Raw genomic sequence first — 14198 nt, 5'->3', positions numbered from 1 at the left:
GCCCCAAACCTCCCACCTGTTCTTTATAACCCCGGGGGCGTGGGGGGCACATGCCCAGGGATTTACAGGGATCTTACAGAAACCCACCCATCTCTTCACCAGGACACCTCCCTGGGTGAGAAGCCTTCTGTCCTGAACAGTTACCAAGACCCAATGATTTTCCCTCAGTCCTCCCACTCCTGGGTCTCTCTGAAGCTCAGAATTTATTGCTTCTCCTCCCCCCGTCTTGGAATTCATGCCTCCCTGGCATCCTTCTGGACTCTTCGCCCGTGATTGTTCCTCTTTCTCCTCCAAAGCTCTACAGGTCTTGGTCCTTCCTCTTCTCACTTAAGCCTCTCTCTTGCTGGGCCTCCCCATTCCTGCAGCTTCAAACATCACTGCCATGTCCTTCCTCCTGACCTTGCTTTTGTACACACTTGCCTTTCATGTCCAGTTACCTGCAGGGTCAAGCCAAAGTCCTGGCCTAAACCTCCTGCCGTCTTCCCCTTCTCGCACAGAACTGCAGCTGTCCAGGCCCAACTCACGCTTCTAGTACATTTCTGCCTTGCCCTGCTGGCCACGTGTCTCCCAGAAGAGAGGCCCTATGTATAGGGTGTGGTCAGGAGGGCTATCACCAAGAGTTGGCTGGGGCTTGGGGAACGAGCTTGGGCGCCTATGACGGCTGCTGTCCTGGGAGGCGAGGGTTTTTAGGAGCAGGCGGGAGGCTTCCAGCCGTGTCCTTCACTCCCTGGTGGGGTGGCACACACTGCTCCAGGCATCTCCCTCTCAGGGGATGTGAGCAAATGGTGGACGGACAATGGCAAAGAGGTTTGGGCTGGAAAGCACAGCATTTGGGGGCCTCAGAGGGCAGGGACACATTTGAGGACTGTCCAGCGCTGATCCAGAGACTCTGTCACTGGATGCAGGGCTCAGGGAGCAACTCTTGGTGGGGCTCACTGGAAGCGGGCTCCTCAGCCCCCCCGCCCAGTCCTTCATTTTTGCCAGGTTGGACTGCACACTGCTCCATTTGCTTGTTTGCTCCCTAGCTTGTGTCATAGCTCCTTTCCAGATTGGAAGCGCCATTAAGATAGGACCCTGCCTCTCCGTGCGTCCTGCTCTCTGGCACTCTAGGTATTCCATCAATGTTTGTTGAATGAATAAATGAAACATATGCTGCCCTTTCCCAGTTCTTTGCCTTTGTTCTTGCTGTTTCCTCCCTGTAGGTGCCCTGCGGCCCCACTCCCATCTCTGGCTCCACTTGTCACAACCCTCCCTCTCCTTCCAGACCCATTCAAATGAAGCCTTCCCTGATCCCCCAGCTTGGAGCCATTCTTCTCCATGCTAAATCTCTGTGGCACATGGCTTGCCTCTGTCATATCACTTACGTCTTTTGCTTTGGATTATAATTATTTCTGTACCCGTTTCTGTCCCCCTAGTAGACAGTGAGCTCCTTGAGGGCAGGGCATATCATCTGTGTATTTTCTCTTCCCTATTCCCTGACACAATGCTATCTAGGTAGTAGGTGTTCTGTAAGTGCATAGTGTAAGAAGGCAGGGGTATTGATTACAGTCGGTGGCTTTTCACTGTGCCAAATGCTGCTTCCTTGCAGCCCAAAGTGGGGTCCCTGAGCCCGCTTACCTGAGCTGAGAGCTCACTGTACTGACTGGGCCATCTCTAAGATCTCCCACCTTTCCCCCCCACCCAATCCCCGCTAACACTTTTGCTGAATCATGCTCCATTTCAAACATTTGCATGGCCTGACCACAGCATGGTAGATGGGGGAAGGCTGAGCTGCAGGGATTGTCTGGTCATACGAGTCTCTTGGCAAGAGCCCAGGAAAACAGAGATTGCCTGATACGGAGGGGGCTGGGCTCCAGGGCACATCCAGGGGCCCCTGCATGACCCCCCAGGCCCTGAGACCAGAAAAGCATGGGGTGAACCCAGGTTTGCATGTCTGTGGTCACCATCTGTGCTGATGGAGGCATTAGCAGGATGTGTATGTATGTGTGAACGAGTGAGTGCGTGCGTGTGCTTGTGTGTGAGTGTGTGTGTGTGCAATGAATGAGTCATCAGGGAGGGGCAGAAGCCCAGAGGAGCTCACAGGCTAGATCTTCCCCAATCTTTCCTGTTTGGGCCGCCAGAGACTGAGTGGCACTTCTAGCAAGATTTAACCCTGGTGTTTCAAGGGTTTTCCTTCCCAGCCAGACTCCATACTCAAACTTAGGGCAGAAGTTCTTAAACATTGCAACTTAATCGAATCACCTGGGGTGCATGTTCAGCGTGGGGGTGTCTGGGTCCACCCCCGCCCTGATTTTCAGATCTGGTCCGTATACCACACATCTGGAGCTTGCTAGTGCTTACTCAGACAAACTTGGTGGAAGCTGCAGGGAACCCAGCCAGAGCGCTGAAAACAAACACACAAACTATTTAGAGGGTCGAGGAATACAGCAGCTTAGACTCTATGTAGCAGCCAGACTTCTGGGATAAAATTCCAGCCCCTACATGGATGGCCCCAGGCAACTCAACCTCTTTAGGCCTCAGTTTGCTCCTCTAAAATGGGGCTAATAATCTTCCTACTTCATTAGGTTATCATAAGTATTAAATGAGCTGTATATGTAAGAACAACGCCTGCCATGTAGTACCATTTAAGCATGTTAGATGTTATTATATTATTATTATCTTTTAATGTTTCTTCATTTTTGAGAGAGAGAGAGAGAGAGAGAGAGAGAACAAGCAGGGGAGGGGCAGAGAGAGAGGGAGACACAGAATCTGAAGCAGGGTCTGATGCAGGGCTCGAACTCACTAACCATGAGATCATGACCTGAGCTAAAGTCGGATGCTTAACTGACTGAGCCACCCAGGCGCCCCAATGTTATTATTATTTTTAAATTTAGAATCTGGACATCTAGGACCCAGAATTCATGGCGGATCTATTTAGACTCTTGCTACTTAGCTCTATTAGGCTCTTGCTAGTTCACACGTGTCAATGTGGCCTGGGAGCAAGATAGAAATGCAATTTCAGACCCAGCTCTGGATGCACTGAATCAGAATCTGCATTTAACAAGAGCCCAGGTGAACAGTGAGCTCACTGAAGTTTGTGAAGCCCTGCTTTCGAGCACACGGGAGGCCACACCCTGAAACTAGGCCAGAGATTGGGCTGTTTGGGGGAAGGAGGCCAGCAAGGGTTAGGTTGCCCTGCCTTGGGGTCAGCACCGCCTGGAAATCCCCCAGACCGTTTTCAGTGCGGGCACTCCACGAGAGGACACTGCTGGGGTCCCTACACGCTGGTGTGCTGGGACAGCCTGGTGCCTGGGGCCACCGTGAGGGCGCGGTGGTTGAGCCCTCCCCTCCCCCCCCAGATCCCAGGGGATGCCAGGAGGTCGAGTGGCGGTTTGCTGGAGTACCAGGTGCTCAGGAGGCGGTCCACCTGCTCCCGGCTGCAAACGGCACGCAGGTGGGCCTTCCCGCCTCCGCCGCCGTCCAGGCCATCTTGGGGCCCGGGCGTCACGGGGGGCTCGGGGTCCCTGTCCGCGGTGTCCCGGCGCAGCCCCCGTGCCCGCATCTCGCTCTGCATGTTGGCAAAGAAGTGCAGCACGCAGCGGTGCGCGAAGTCCCGCGCATGCTCACAGCACGTCTCGTCGAAGAGCTTCTGCTCCAGGTCCACGTAGTTGCTCCAGTATCTGCGCTGCAGGAAGACCGTCTGGTCGAAGCAGGGCCTCAGGCAGCGGCCCAGGAAAGCCAGGATGATCAGTAGCAGGGTGATACTCCAGCCGATGGCCTGGAGGGGAGGGGTGAGGGGAGGGGCACCAGGTTGAGCGAAGAGAGGCCAGGTGCTATACAGTGTGGCAAGGGTGTTCCAAAGTCTCTCCCTTTACTTACCCCCCCATCTCTCCCCAAATCTGTTCGTGTTCCCATTTAGTCATCCGTCCTTCCAACCACCTCCACCCGTCCTCGCTTCCATTCGATCTCATTCTTGCATCCATCCGTCTGTCCAACTATTTCTCTACCCATCCATCCAGTCATCGATCTCTTACTTGGCTATGTACCTGTCAGCTTCCCATCCAGCCATCCTTGCGACTGTCCTTCCATCTGTGCATCATACGTTCTCCTCCCCATCCATTCATGTTCCCGTACGCTCACCCTTTCTTCCGTTTGTCTATCCACCCTCCCACCGTTCATCCTCCAAACGTTCCTCTGGAAGGAAACCAGAATATGTCACCCCAACATATGCCTCTTTGACACAAAAAGTATCTTGAACGAAGACAATTAAGAAGCAGCAACATAGGAACAGCTCTCTCGACCCTTCTCTTTTCTGCCTAAAGGCAGGAAATACATTCTCCTTTTACTGGGAGACAACTCTTATCAGCCCGGAGACAGCCCCAGAGGAATCTGCCAACAAACCTTACTCCACTAGTTTCCTCTCATGTGTTTACTTTCCCACAGTTTCTGCCCTTGGAGACTAACGTGGCTCTCCTTTGTCCTGCCATTGCTCTACAAAGGTATTGCTCTTTGTTGAAGATGCTAGATAAGTTGAAGTTCTAAGCCACCACTTTGAGTTACTCTTTCTTTGTTTTAGGTTTCTTCCACGTGATGTGCACTGCACAGATTAATAAATTGTGTTTTCCTTCTGTTAATTTGTCTTTTGATAGAGTGTCAGTTGAAAACCTAAGATGGGTGGAGGCAAAATTTTGCCTCCCTTACATTCCCACCAATCCATCCATCCACCCACCACCCATCCATCTACCCACCCACCCACCATCCATCCATCTACCCACCATCCATCCATTCATCCATCCATCCATCCACCCACCTACCCATCCATCCATCCATCCATCCATCATCCTTTTGTTTTTTGATCCAGTCCTTCATCAGTCCTCACACATGCTTATCCGTTGCATCTATGCAGCCACCCATCCTATATTTTGGGAGAGGCACTGGGGACCCAGTCTTTGCTCTCATAGAATGCACACTTGTGGAGGAAACAATGAAATTGGTGATAGATTGGCTGAATGCCATGTTCTGGGATGTATAGGGGGTCATGGGAATACAGAGGAGGGAAACCCAACCTGAACTTGAGGGCTTAGGGAATAGTGAGATTGAGGCTGAGATGTGAAGGATGAGTAAATTTATATAGGATATGAACAGGGAGTAGTGTTCTAGGACAAGTGTGAGGAAAATTTGAAGAGTTCCTTGAGTCTGGATCCTACCCTGGCCTGGCACCTCTCCCTCCTCTCTGCCCGCCGAAAGCTTTAGTCTCTCCAAGGCCTCACTTAAGACACACAGAGAAACTGTGTGCTCCTGGGACAGGCAGAGAAATCACTCCTCTAAGCCACAAAGACATATTTGAATCCTTATCATTTGTGGATGTGGTTTACACAGCTCTCTTATTTGGCCTCTCTCAGGATCCTCCCTTCCACCTACCAGTGTAAAATAGTCGTGTGAGTGTTTTACACACAAGGAACATTTAATGTGCCTGATAGCGTACATCTGAGTCAGGACTCAAACCCTGGTCTGATTGCAAGTTCTACACTCTTTCCTGTGAACTAGCGAGAGCCCAGAGAATTTAAGCCTGCAGGGCCCATCCAAGTGGAGGGGACTGAATCAACTATAGGAGAGACGGAGACCCAGAGGGGGAGTAATGTGGCCAAGGTAGTGTGACCCTGGATCAAATGTGTCCTGAGTACTGGTCCCCCTCTCCATCATGCATTGACCTGCATTTGCCATGAGTCTGCCTTGGTTCTCACAAAGGGCTTGTTTGTGTTTTTATTCCCTGTAGCCCCAGTGATGCGTTGTATGTAGTGGGTTCATGTAAATGCTTTTGGGGGGAACACAGCCCAACTGGGGCTCTGGGAGAGGTGGTGGTGGAATCTGGAGTCTGGGCTAGGGGTGGGACTGGGGTCTGCCTCCAGGGTGAAGGAGTGGGTGCCCGTGTGGGGAACCAGGCATCTGGGGGAGGGCCTGCATTGCAGGGAGGTGGTTCAGAGGTGTGACGACACTTCAGATCCCTGCCCTGCCTCTTAGGAGCCGTGCGGCTTGGACCTGTGAACTAAACTCCCAGAAGCTTAGTTTCCTCACCTGTGAAATGGGTTGATAAGGATTGCACCCGCCTCATAGGGTTGTTCTGAGAATTAAGTGAACTAATGCACATGACATACTTAACACGGTGCCCGACACATAAGTGCTCAATAAATGGTGATTAGTATTATTTCTGAGGGGTGGGAAGAACGTGTGTATGGGGTGGGGGTGGGGCAGGGCGGAGCAGTGTATCTCCAGTGCTTTCCTGTCATCTAGACTCCTGGGGATGGAACTAGCTGACTCCTGGAGGGTACGGGAACCTGGTGTCTGCCCTGGGGTGAGTTGGCATTGAAGGCAAAGTGCCCACTTCTTAAGGCCCAACAGTGTCCTGTATGTGGATCACGCTCCTAATCCTTCTGGGGACCACCTTCTCCTTAGTTGTGTTTCTAGCAGTGGGGAGGGGCCACAGGAAACCATTTGTACCTCCTCACCCCACAGCCCTCCGAACCAATGCGGGATATTTTCTGGGGCTGGGAGAGAACCACCCGAATTACCTGTGACAGGCATCGTAGGTAGCGAGACACTGCCTTTCTCGCGGGGCTGTCCCTGACCAGCTCATCCTCCTTGCAGGGCACCTTGGCCAGGAAAAGCTGCACCTGGCTGGGGGTCATGTTGGCAAAGTCCAGAAACTTTTCGGGGTCCACGGAGCTGCTGAAGGCACACACGAAGCACTTCCCGTCGAGGAGGGCCAGGAGGATCCAGACAAGGGGGGCAGCCAGCGCTCGCTGCAGCACAGAGGAGCACATATACCTAGGGACAGAGGAAGGGAGGGGTCGCAGAGGCAGCTGGAACTCAGCTGCAGCAGGAAGGTTACAGGAGAGATGCCAGGATGGACTTCCCAGGAGGGCTGGGAAATGCCTGCTGAGGTTACATCAAAGAAATGGCTGCAGCTCCCCCTGCAGAGGTCCCAGCAGAAGAGGGCGGGGAGGAAGGAGGGCTGGGGCCCCGGGAGGTCAGGAAAGTCCCGACGAGCAGTCCTGGGACTGAAACACTGGGAAGCTCTTGTGCCTCCTACTCTAGGCCTTGTAGCAGGCTCTGTTGGTGCCCTGCCCTCGCCGGAGGCACTAACATCTTTAGTGAGTAGTTCCTTTCCTCTGGTGTCTGATCTCAACTACCTGCCAGGCTCTGCCCAAGGGCTTCGGAGGAGTCTCTGCTCCCAGAGCGGAAAGCTGAAAGCCAGGAGAGTTGACAACCCCAACCAACCTTCAAGCCACAGGGACAGGCCTGGTGGGTAAGACCCTAGACTCTCAGCGGGACAATCCGCGTTCTCAGAAGGTCCCCAGAAGGAATGACCCCAGTTGCCCACTCAGTACCACACTCTCCCCAGAGCTGCTTTTGTGGGGGAGCCTAAAGTAGGACAGCCCTACCCAATAACGCTTCCAGAGGCAGCGCCTCGCACACCTCCCTCCAGGTCCAGAAGCCCACCCTCCCTCTGTCCCCAAAGGGTCTCTTCTGCCCTTCTGCCCTTCGGGAGGTTGCGTGTGGGTCATGGGACAAGAGCCCAGTGGAGCTGTATTCACTGGGTCCAGGAGGAAAAGGCAAAGGGCACAGCTATGCGTATGACCCTCCCCGCGTGGCAGAATCACCGGGAGCACGGATCCCCAGGCACCCCGAAGCCGGGGCCCCTGTGCACAGCAGGCAGGTGCTGTCTCTGACTTGGACTGTATACAAAGTATGAAATGACATATGCTGGGCTGTGTATATGTGGGCATGGCCTACCCAGCAGGGAATTATAAATACATCGTAGATAAGGGTGGCTCTGGCGTTTTCTGGGGGCGGTGTGGTCAGAAGGTGGAACTGAGGACTTGTTACGGACTTCCATCGATGGGTTTTGATATACGGCACCAAGCAGGTGCGAGGCTTTGAGGACACCGCGGTATAACAGGTGAGGTCCTTGCCCCCCGAGGACTTACAGGAGACGGAATGCAGCCTTGCAGCCGGTCACGCCTCCTACCACATGTGAGCACTGGCTGTGGGTGTCACGAGATGGCCCTTCACGTATGTGCGGAGTTGCAACTCGTGGCCAGAGAACAGACGTGACCCGGGCAATTCTTAGGAATCCTGCACTGGCCGTAGAAGGGCGACAAATGACAGGAGCAGAAACATCCGTTTCCACTCCGGAAACTGGCTAGTGAGTCCCTGTGGGTTGATGTTTCCCTGCTTGGGGGTGGGTGGGGGAGCCAGGAGGATCATCGGGCTTGGGGAGTCACCGGCAGCGTCTGAGGGGGGAGACCCCTGACCATGCCCAGGGGTAGCTGGGTGGCGTGGGACCGTACCTGATGATGCCAGGGTCCTTCCTCCGGTGCCCCACGGGCCGGCGCCACTCCTCAACCATCACCACGGACTGCCGGTTGGCAAGGAGGCCACAGAGGAAAAGGGCAAGTGGGGGTGTCAGCAGCAGGCCCAGGCCATAGAGGGCATTGTAGCGCGCCAGGCAGGGGCAATTGAAGTCGAAGGAGGAGTACAGCTTGACGGTGACCGCGGCCAGCAGCAGGCAGATGCCATTCATCACTGACTCCGAGCTGGACTGGAAGTGCTGGAAAAGCACACGGAACTTTTCCATGGCTCTGGCCCGGGGGCGGTGGGCAGCCGCGGGTCGGGGGGTAGCAGCGAGGCTTCGGCCACCTTCCTGGCCAAACCCAGGCCACTCTAGGGGCAAGCCTGGGGTGCAGAGGAGGGTCTTCTCTTCCAAAGGCCTGAGGGGACAAGGAGGGGGTGACGTTCAGCCCCCAGCCCAGCCTCTGGTGTCCCTCCAAAGACGCCAAAGATGTGAGGCAGTCAGTCGCAGGCTCTCTCTGCAAAGTGCCCCCCCCACCCCCGCCCCAGCTCCAGCCCCGGCTGTGCCCCAGTGCCACTCCCCTCCTCTCTGGAGGGAAGTCAATGCCAGCTCAAAGCACCCTTAGGCAAATGTCACTCCACCCTCCCCAGCCCATTCCTTCCTCTCTTCAGGGTTTGGATACTAAGCCTGACAGCTGGTGGGGCTTTGTGTGGGGGACAGGCAAATTCTGGGCGTGGTAAGGCAACAGTGCCAATGAGGCCAATTATATTTTCCGGACTTAGTCAAAAACACGATTGGGCTCCGCTGAGTCCAGGTAGATTTCATGTTGGCTTTCACGCTGGGAGGAGCCAGGGGGCACCTCACCCTGCCTGAAGACTGCCTGGAAGAGAAGACCCTTGAGAAGAGCCCAAACCGTGTTTTAACGTTTGCTGGGTTAGGGCTTCTGGAAGGGGAAGGCCTTCCTGGCAGAGGGTCCCGTATGGGCAAAGGCATGGAGGTGAGAAGCAGCCTGGTGTGGGCCAGTAGTGTGGGGTTGCTGGACTGTAGCATCAGACAGGAGGTGTCGTGAGAGGGGACTGGAGGAGTCAGTGGATGCCTGCCACCTTCTTTTCCATTTTATTCCACTGTCCCCAGGTCTGGCACCCGACCGGCCCAGGTATCTCTAAAGCACAGCTCTCCTACATCACTCACCTGCTCAAGTGTGACCAAGGGCTCCCTCAGCTTCCTTAGCCTGGCATTCAAGGCCCTCCTAATTGTACCCAGACGTGCCTTCCTACTCCACATCCTCCCCACCTGAGACCCTTGCCCCTTCCTCCCACCTGCTCTTCAAGAGGCAGCTCAAACGCAGCCCGGTCACCAAGCCCCACCCCTGGTGACCTCAGCCCTGTGGGAACCTCTACCTCCCCTCTGGCCCCTGAACGGCTGCCTCAGCCTGTTATTGATCTTCCTCAGGGGTGGGGTGTGGATCTCCCAATCAGGGCAGGGATCTGGACTACAGCTGGTTCTCTGCAGTGTCTAGCACGGTGCTGCGTGCATAGTCAGTGACAGCAAGTGTTTGTTCTCTGGGATAGTGATGCCCAGAAGCCCTCATTTCATCTCAGGCTCTGTCCTCTCTGCCGGCCACTTGGCCTGCACCTGCCTCCCTGTTTGCTCCTAGGAAGCCAATGAGTAGAATGTGGGTCCTGCCCTAATCTCTGTCTCTCTCCCTTTCTTTCTCTGTCTCTCATTCTGTCTCTGTCTCTCTCTGATTCTACCAGTGTGTGTGTGTGTGTGTGTGTGTGTGTGTGTGTGTGTGTGTGCGTGTGACTCTTTGTGTCCCTCTGTGTCTTTCTGGGGGTCTTTCTGTCTCTGTCTCTCACTGTTGCTGCCTCTTCTTTCTATCTTTCCCTTCTCCTTGCCTGCTGTCCACCCTGTAGCTGTCCTACTGACCCCCACTTCTGACATTGGCAGCCCAGCTTGGGGGGAGGAGCGAGGCTGTCAGAGGAGCCCATGGGTCTGTTCCTGGGGTCCCAGATCAGTGGTCCTTGGGCCTGGAGCCTGGGCCAGGGTGGGTGAGGTGGCCAGACCCCAGCTACTTAGGCTTCTCCTCAATCTTCGTCTCTCTGGCTTCCTCACTCAGCCCAGGGTGACTTCTGAGATAAAGAAAAACCTTAGGGACTGGTTGGTCCTGATCCCACTGTGCCCTGCTCTGTCCAGCCTGGACCAGTGGTTCCCCCTGGGCTCCAAGTGATGGCCTTAGTCAAGTTCATACATCAGCTTTGTTGTCCTTTCCTCAGACCCAGGGTCCTCATGGTCATGAATGCAACTTTACGCCAACCCCGTAGGGCACGTGAGGTTAGTGTCCTTCTGTATCCTTCCTCAGAGACCCAGCCTAACCCTCCCGTCTCCATGGCTCTCTCACCCCAAGTACTGTAGCCACACTCACCACCCTTGTTTCTTTTTCTTTTTTTTAAGTTTATTTATGTATTTTGAGAGAGACGGACAGCGCAAGTGGGGAAGGGACAGAGAGAGGGAGGAAGAAAGAGAATCCCCAGCAAGCTCCACACTCAGGGCAGAGCCCGATGCAGGGCTCGAACTCATGCACGATGAGATCATGACCTGAGCTAAAGTCAGCCATTTAACTGACTGAGCCACCCAGGCACCCCACCACCCTTATTTCCATAGTCTCTAATAACTTCGAGAAAAAACTCCATTTTTTCCTGATTAATCACAGCGTTCTTAAGCATTTAAAATTACGGAACATGAACGTGTCCCCATCACGGCAACCCCCAGAGAGACTCCTTGTCCCTGCGTCGGCGCGTGTCCTTCCAGACTTGTTGCAGGGCCCACATGGACACGTGCCAGCTGGGCTGCCTGGAATTCCTTGGGACAACCAGCGACCACTGTGAATCCACCACAGGGGGCCGCTCCTCCCTTGGGAGTGCCAGTACGGGCAGCTCAGGCCTCCACCCGCTGGCTCACTCGCTCGCTCGGAGGCACATCTCTGTCTCTTCTCTTAACACCCGTCCCGCGGGTCTGCCGCTGTGTCTTGCCTTCAGTTCCCTGAAGGATAAGGGCCCAACTGTTTGAGGGACCCCCGGACCTGCAAAATAAATTTTGCGGGGGTCACTTAGCCTGTATTTTAAGCCAGACGGTCCCAAATGTGTCCTGCAAGTTTCATAACCATCTGTGCGGTCTGTATCTCTGATGAGGTAGCAACAGACAGAAAGCTGGGTCTCATTTATTATTTGTATTTTACACAATGAGTGTGTTAGTCTGGGTCCTATGAGACAGGATTACCTGTGGGAGGGAAAATGGGGAGGGAGCTGGAGGAGGTGGGAGGGCCATCACGGGCATGCAAGTGTGACCCTGAGTGCGAAACTTCTCCTTTTTTATATTAAATATAATTTAATTGGTTTGTCAGATTGGTTTCCACACGACACCCAGTGCTCATCCCAGCAGGTGCCCTCCTCAATGCCCATCACCCACTTTCCCCTCTCCCCCACCTCCCATCAACCCTCAGTTTGTTCTCAGTATTTAAGAGTCTCTTATGGTTTGCCACCCTCCCTCTCTGTAACTTTTTCCCCCCTCCCTCCCCCATGGTCTTCTGTTAAGTTTCTCAAGATCCATATATGAATGAAAACATGTGGTATCTGCTTTCTCTGCCTGACATTTCACTTAGCGTAATACCCTCCAGTTCCATCCACGTAGCTGCAAATGGCCAGATTTCATTCTTTCTCATTGCCACGTAGTATTCCATTGTATATATAAACCACATCTTCTTTAACCATTTGTCAGCTGATGGACATTTAGGCTCTTTCCGTAATTTGGCTATTGTTGAGAGCGCTGCTATAAACATTGGGGTACAAGTGCCCCTATGCATCAGCACTCCTGTATCCCTTGGGTAAATTCCTAGCAGTGTTAGAGCTGGGTCATAGGGTAGGTCTATTTTTAATTTTTTGAGGAACCTCCACACTGTTTTCCAGAGTGGCTGTACCAGTTTGCATTCCCACCAACAGTGCAGGAGGGTTCCCGTTTCTCCACATCCTCGCCAGCATCTATAGTCTCCTGATTTGTTCATTTTTGCCACTCTGACCGGCGTGAGGTGGTATCTCAGTGTGGTTTTGATTTGTATTTCCCTGATGAGGAGTGACGTTGAACATCTTTTCATGTGTCTGTTGGCCATCCGGATGTCTTCTTTAGAGAAGTGTCTATTTGTGTCTTATGCCCACTTCTTCACTGGATTATTTGGGTTTTTTGAATGTGGAATTTGGTGACTTCTTTATAGATTTTGGATACTAGCCCTTTGTCTGATATGTCATTTGCAAATATCTTTTCCCATTCCGTTGGTTGCCTGTTAGTTTTGTTGACTGTTTTCTTTGCAGCGCAGAAGCTTTTTATCTTCATGAGGTCCCAATAGTTCATTTTTGCTTTTAATTCCCTTGCCTTTGGAGATATGTCAAGTAAGAAATTGCTGCAGCTGAGGTCAGAGGTTTTTTTCCTGCTTTCTCCTCTAGGGCTTTGATGGTTTCCTGTCTCACATTCAGGTCCTTCATCCATTTTGAGTTTATTTTTGTGAATGGTGTAAGAAAGTGGTCTAGTTTCAACCTTCTGCATGTCGCTGTCCAGTTCTCCCAGCCCCATTTGTTAAAGAGACTGTCTTTTTTCCATTGGATACTCATTCCTGCTTTGTCAAAGATTAGTTGGCCATACGTTTGTGAGTCCAATTCTGGGGTCTCCATCCTATTCCATTGGTCTAGCCTGGTTCATTCTCCCGGGCTCCTAATGTAGCTGAGAACCACCTCCGCCACATTCTTCATGTGAGTGCGGGTCCTGGAGAGGCTGGTTGTCTGTCAGAGGTCACACAGCCTGGTGGGGACAGAGCCAGAAGGAAGCAGGGATCTCCTTCTGTACCTTCCAACTATAATCACCTGCTGGGCTGCTCACCCTGAGGGCCCCCAGCCCCCTGTAACCTAGGGGCTCTCTGGAAAAGATCAAACAATCCTTCTGGGAGAACACTGCAAGAAACCGGGACAAGGTTTCCCCCAGGCCAACCTGTTCACAGCTCCAACCTGAGAGGTGAGACAGAGCTCCCGAGTCAGCTCACCACAACTTAAAGAGACATTATCTCCCCGGGTATGAGTGTGACTTTGCGTTTTAAAAATTCTGCATTTTCTAAATATCTACTTTCATAATAATGATTTTAGAAATTTCCCAATAAAAATCATGAACTGTTTTTGTTGGAAATACTCAAAGGGTATTCAGAACAAGGGAAAAGGGTAGGAGAATCCCATTTTGTGGCTGGGGGCCCGGGTCTGCTGAAACAGGAGAGGCAGAAATATAGGGAAGAATTGGAGGACACTTACTTTACTCCATAGGGGCCCCTCGGTGGCTCAGTTGGTTAAGTGACTGACTCTTGATTTCAGCTCAGGTCACGATCTCACAGTTTGTGAGTTCAAGCCCCGCATCAGGCTCCGTGCTGACAGTGCAGAGCCTACTTGGAATTCTCTCTCCTCCTTCTCTCTCTGCCTCTCTCTGCCCCTCCTCAGCCCTTGCTCTCTCTTTCCATCTCTAAATAAATAAATAAACAAAACATTTTGAAAAAAACTGTAGACCTGCATGATAATGCCTTCACTCAGCTTTTCCTCCTTTTTTCTTTTTTTTTTTTGTAATTTTATTTATTTATTTATTTTTATTTATATATGAAATTTATTGTCAAATTGGTTTCCATACAACACCCAGTGCTCATCCCAAAAGGTGCCCTCCTCAATACCCATCACCCACCCTCTCCTCCCTCCCACCCCCCATCAACCCTCAGTTTGTTCTCAGTTCTCAACAGTCTCTTATGCTTTGGCTCTCTCCCACTCTAACCTCTTTTTTTTTTTTT

General features: G+C 52.7%; 1 protein-coding gene across 2 annotated transcripts; it reads right to left on the bottom strand.

Moving 5' to 3' along the window:
* Window positions 1-2782: 2782 nt before the first annotated feature.
* Window positions 2783-9742, bottom strand: LOC121026825 (calcium homeostasis modulator protein 3). 2 transcript variants are annotated; one of them, XM_040469630.1, is made up of 4 exons: window positions 9652-9742; window positions 8331-8750; window positions 6549-6804; window positions 2783-3757 (listed from the first exon to the last, which is right to left on the bottom strand). In XM_040469630.1, the coding sequence occupies exons 2-4, from the start codon at window positions 8615-8617 to the stop codon at window positions 3257-3259; spliced, it is 1044 nt and encodes a 347-aa protein (XP_040325564.1). In that variant the 5' UTR covers window positions 8618-8750; window positions 9652-9742; the 3' UTR covers window positions 2783-3256. The 2 variants fall into 2 exon arrangements, with proteins under 2 accessions (XP_040325564.1, XP_040325565.1); XM_040469631.1 differs by lacking the exon at window positions 9652-9742 and having other exon boundaries at window positions 8331-8817.
* Between the last annotated feature and the right edge of the window lie 4456 nt (window positions 9743-14198).

Source organism: Herpailurus yagouaroundi, unplaced genomic scaffold, assembly GCF_014898765.1.
Source record: "Herpailurus yagouaroundi ecotype Mexico unplaced genomic scaffold, PumYag 162548, whole genome shotgun sequence".
NCBI lineage: Eukaryota > Metazoa > Chordata > Mammalia > Carnivora > Felidae > Herpailurus > Herpailurus yagouaroundi.
This window is presented reverse-complemented; position numbering and strand designations above follow the sequence as displayed.